Genomic DNA, 5,319 nt, shown 5'->3' with positions numbered 1-5,319 from the left:
ATCGAGCTCCTCCCCTTGTGCAGACTTCTCGAGCTCTGGTGGGCCGTCCCCTCCAACGCTTCCGTGAGGTCAGACGGCCCAAGAGAATATCTCCGGACTCCGGGCATTACTAGTGCCATCTTGTTTTCTGTGCTTTATGGTTTATGCTTTCTAAGCTTAGGGCATGTAAAGTGGAGAGACACCAAAACGGTTCTCCAAGCACAAGAGACAACTAAGAGACTATATTATACAATGGAGTGTCTATAAATGTAGTCTATTAATAAATATAGAATTAAATGCATTTGTACAACAGCAGATCGATAGAACAGACGACAAATTCGTACAGTAGGAAGTGAGGCGTCTGTTACTACTTGGTTTACGAGCCAGAGACGTCTCTTCACGGAGAGACGGCTCTAAGATTTTTTTACAAATACACCCCTTAAACGCCTTAAGAGCCTCCACATTAAACACCACTATACATGCCCTTACTCCGGCCAGCGGCCAAACACGTACACTTTTGATCGAGTTTTATCATAGTTTCATTATCATTAAATAAGATGACATATTACCATATTTAATGACATGTCACAATATTTATAATGAAAAAGATGAAGAGGAGAGAGAGTTTCATCCAGATGAAACTCAAGATACACGGTTTTATAGACAAAAGCCGATGTGTCACTTTTGAAAACCGTGCAATAAAACTTCTATTGAAAATGGCCTTAGGCCTTAGGGCATGTATAATAGAGAGACACCAAAACGGTTTTCCAAGCATAAGAGACAACTAAGAGACTCTATTATATAATAGAGGGTCTATAAATGTAGCCTATTACTAAATACAGAAGTAAATGCGTTTGTACAACATCGATAGAACAGGCATCGAATTCTTAAAGTGGAAATGAGGCATCCGTTACTACTTGGGTTACAAACCAGAGACGTCTCTTCACGGAGAGACGACTCTACCATTTTTTGCAAATGCTCTCTTTATACAACTCAAAAGACTCTACATTAAACACCACTATACATGCCCTTAGAGAGCTCATAAGCTTCCCAACAAATCCATCTTTGAATTGAAGCATGGTCTCTTAAGCTGTGCTAAATAGGAACGAAATACAAAATCATTTTTTGACAAGAGAACTAAGCGCCATAAATTCTTAACTAGTAAGAGTCCATACAAGGCACATTCACACATGTAAGCAAAACAATAATGGTGTGTTTGGTTTGTGGACTCATCTTATGCTTTATGAGGTGATACAACATGAGTTAATCTCATAAATCTTGGTGGAGTCAACTCATTCCTCATGTGTATAGTAATTATTAGCTTATGATGAGTGGAGTGGTGATAGCTCAACTCATTTTATTCCACAAATTAAATAAAAAAAGTAAAGTGAGAAAAAGATGGACCACTTCAGTCCATAAACCAAACACACCCTAAATTGATAGCATCATAACTCGCACAAACACAGAGCCCTAACCCAGCATGAAGTTCCTTTCGCAGCATTTGATTACGTTGTGTAACTATCTGTTATATTTATGTAATAGTGTGAAAAGTACCTCTCATGTTCATTGAGAGGACATATAAATCATGAAATCAGTCAAGAAAAGAAAAGATTATCAATTGTTAGATTTTATGAAGCTATAATAATTTAAATCTAACCGAAGAGTCTACACCAATTATGAATAATAATAATAATACATAGCCAAGTTCGAGGGATGATATTCCTTGAAGTATTTTCTGAGTACCTAAAATCATAACTTAGCAAACTAGTCATCTTAATTGGTTGTGATGGTCGTCAATTACCAAAACACTATGAACATGTATACCTATAGATGGACAGGTGGGCAGTGCTAAATGGGTCGGCACTAAGCACGGTATGGCTCGTAGTGCTTCGGCACGACACGAGCATGGTTTATATAGTGTCAGTGTCGGCACGACACTGGTCTAGTGCCGTGTTTGAGCCGCCACCTCGGCATGATGGGCTGGTACGGTACGAATACGGCACGATTGTGAATTATAATTCGTTATGGTTTTAAACATACTAAACTTATATAAATGTTCGAGTTTTAAAATTATATTTTAAACTCTTAAAGTTAACTAGTACGATATGACATGATTACTAATAGTGTAACAGTGTTAGTGCGAGTGGCGTGGGCGATAAGCCGTTTGGCAATCTATAGTATACCCGGCATGGCGGCATGCAAACGCAAGCGGTAGAGGGTAGACGCCACCGCACCGAAATTCCGGATCACACGGGCAGGCGCCAGCGCAGTCCACCGCATAGCAATTAGCAATAGGATAGGGTAGGTGCAATCTCTCAGTCTCAGAGCCGCACTTGTCCCCGCGTGTCACGGCAGATGGACGGCTACGGGCAGAGCCGTGCAGTCGTCTGCGACGCGACCGTACCGCACGGCGAGTCACAGGCCGAGGCGGCCCCACGTCACGAGGGCACCCGCGGCGCGTGGACGGCCCAGGACCCCAGGTGGCCCGCGCCTGCATGTCCGCTATAAATGGAGGCGGAGGCCTCCACCGACGGAGCAGGGCAGGACAGGTTGCATTTGCATCTGAGTTCCTGATTGTTGTATCCCAGTTTCTTCTGTGAGTGGAATCGCGAGGAAGAAGGATGTCGTGCTGCGGAGGCAACTGCGGGTGCGGCGCCGGCTGCAAGTGCGGCAGCGGCTGCGGAGGGTAAGCCTGCACCGCACTGCACTGCCGTTCCGTTCCGTTGCGTTCCTCCCTCGCAGTCGGATCTGCTGTTCCATGGCTCCGTTTCCGTCTAGTAGCGCCTTCAATATTCACACGGTCGGACCTGTGCTGCCGGCAGGCTGTTCCTCGTTCTTGCGTAGAAATGTTGTGTTGTTATCTTTTAGATATTGTTTTTTTTTAAAAAAATACTGCGGGGATAGATAGATAGATAAGATAAGAGTATGTCATGATTTTATCAACCTGCTGTGTGGTAGGATCTTTGATTTTGGAGGGAGTATGCATGCAATGCAATTGCATGCACATAGGTGGGTATGGTATGTATGGTTTTTTCCCCCGTCGTGCTCATCGATCTGTCTCTCTGTATGCAGGTGCAAGATGTACCCGGACATGGCAGAGCAGGTGACCACCACCCAGACTGTCATCATGGGTGTTGCACCATCCAAGGGCGGGTTCGAGGCGGCCGCCGGAGCTGAGAATGGCGGGTGCAAGTGCGGCGCCAACTGCACCTGCGACCCCTGCACCTGCAAGTGAGACGACGGCGGCGGCGATGACGCTGCAGGGTCTGCAGGCCCTGATGGGGTCGGAAGGACTCTTTATCTCTCTAGCTAATTAATAAGCTCTAGCTAGTATATAATATTCTAGCAGTGTCGTTTGCTGTGTTTTGTTCGAGTCAGTTAGACAGTCAGCCGCGTGCCATGGGCCATGCCCATGGCATAGCATGCCTTGCTCTATCTGCTCCATCGCCTTGTTCTAGTGGTGGTACTGATGGGGGAACGAATAATTGTACCGAGATGTTGGCGCCGTGTCGTGTCGTGCCCTGTCCTGTCCTGTCCTGTCCTTCCTGGGGCTCATCTAGCAGTCAGACTGTGTTGTGTTGTGTTGTGCTGTGTGGGCCGAGTGTGCACTACAGCATCGGGCCATGCCCCTGTTCGATCTGTCTGCGACTTTAATTTGTTTGTGCTGTGTCATCTATCTATCTAATCCATCTATGCTATCCTCTATAGTCTATACATAGCGTGTCTAAACCGTACACGTATGCGGTGTGGATAGACCTCGCACATACCACACTGTGCACAGATGACAGTTTGCAGAAGTTGCAAACGCACGTACGCGTTGGTAAAGTTGCAATACCTACACGTCAGTAGAGCTTGAAAAAACAGTGAAAATGGCGAATGATTAATGAGAGAGCAAAGATTCGAGTACATATAAACAACAAGGATGTTCACATCCTGGACAATGGGAAACTATCCTATACAATAGGAAACAATCCTAGATAATCCAATCATAGAAATCCTTAGCTATTACAACCAAATAATTAAACCAGGAGAGCGCACAAGGCAACATGTTTGTGCAGTCGCACTACCTAAAACTTAAGGCTCATGTCTACTATAGCCCATGCTAACACCTCTCAATGAATACTAATGAAGAGAGACCCTTGGTGAAAATGTCCGTATATTGTGATAATGAATACTAATGAAGAGAGACCCTTGGTGAAAATGGACCCTTGGTGAAAATGTCCGTATATTGTGATGTCGTTGTTTGGCACATACATGGCACGTAGATCACTGACAGCAACCCCTTCTCGGACGAAGGGGCGAATGAATACTAATGAAGAGAGACCATCGCTTCAGGGCTGAACATGTGTACCAAGAAAGTGATGTATCACACCAAGATCCTTAATTGAGAACTCCTGTTGCAGGGCTGAGATGATCCGACACAGGAGGGCAGTCGAGTAAGCAGGGACGACAGTGTCGTCGACATAGAGCAACAAATAAGTAGTGTCGGATCCACGATAAAATACGAAGAGTGACATGTTAGACTGGTCCTCAACAAAACCGAGGGAGAGCAAATATATAGCAAATTGGCTAAACCATGCACGACGAGCCTGCTTCAACCCATAGAGGGACTTGTTCAATCGACAAACAAGATCGGTATGTGCGGGATGGTTGAATGCAGTACACGGTCTCAGACATAGTGCCATGCAGAAAAGCATTCTTCATATCAAGCTGGTGCATGGGCCACCTCTAGGGTAGAGCCACAGAGAGGACTGTGCGAACCGTAGCTGACTTCACCACATGACCGAATGTCTTAAAGAAATCCACACTAGGACGCTAGGTTAAACCTCAAAGAACCCAACATGCCTTGTACTGCTCTAGTGTCACATTGGCATTGAACTTATGCTTGAAGACCCATCTGTCTATCACCACGTTGGCTTGAGGTGACAGAGGCGCGAGATCCCAGGCGTGGTTCTGTAGAAGGCCGGCATGCCCTTTCTCCATGGCGGCGCGCTAGCTCAGATCAATGAGACCACCACGATAGGTATTGAGCACCTGGGAGAGTTGCGCAACATGGAATAGCGCCAGAATGTGAAAGCCATGCTTAGCGCACGTCGCCATTTACTACTGGTTGGTCACTAGATGAACAACACCCTTGGGAAGCAGCATATGAGACTATGCGGGTGGTGCCGGAATGGGATTCGTGCGGTCCCGGTGCATGTAGAGGTTGGTGATGACGCGCGCTGGAGCCTGGAGATGTGGAAAGCCCGACGGGGGGCAGACCGCCTGCAGGGCACAATAAGATAAGCCGTGTCGAGGCCCAGGCTACGAAGGGTAGGGGTCGACGAATGATGGTGCTCG

General features: G+C 46.2%; 1 protein-coding gene across 1 annotated transcript; it reads left to right on the top strand.

Moving 5' to 3' along the window:
• Positions 1-2,485: 2,485 nt before the first annotated feature.
• Positions 2,486-3,637, top strand: LOC103649798 (metallothionein-like protein 2A). The gene is made up of 2 exons (NM_001346781.1): positions 2,486-2,665; positions 3,052-3,637. The coding sequence occupies exons 1-2, from the start codon at positions 2,601-2,603 to the stop codon at positions 3,212-3,214; spliced, it is 228 nt and encodes a 75-aa protein (NP_001333710.1). The 5' UTR covers positions 2,486-2,600; the 3' UTR covers positions 3,215-3,637.
• The last annotated feature ends 1,682 nt before the right edge of the window (positions 3,638-5,319 follow it).

This window comes from Zea mays, chromosome 3 (assembly GCF_902167145.1).
Source record: "Zea mays cultivar B73 chromosome 3, Zm-B73-REFERENCE-NAM-5.0, whole genome shotgun sequence".
Classification (NCBI taxonomy): domain Eukaryota; kingdom Viridiplantae; phylum Streptophyta; class Magnoliopsida; order Poales; family Poaceae; genus Zea; species Zea mays.
Note: the sequence above shows the minus strand (reverse complement) of the source record. Positions and strands in the feature narration are given on the sequence as shown.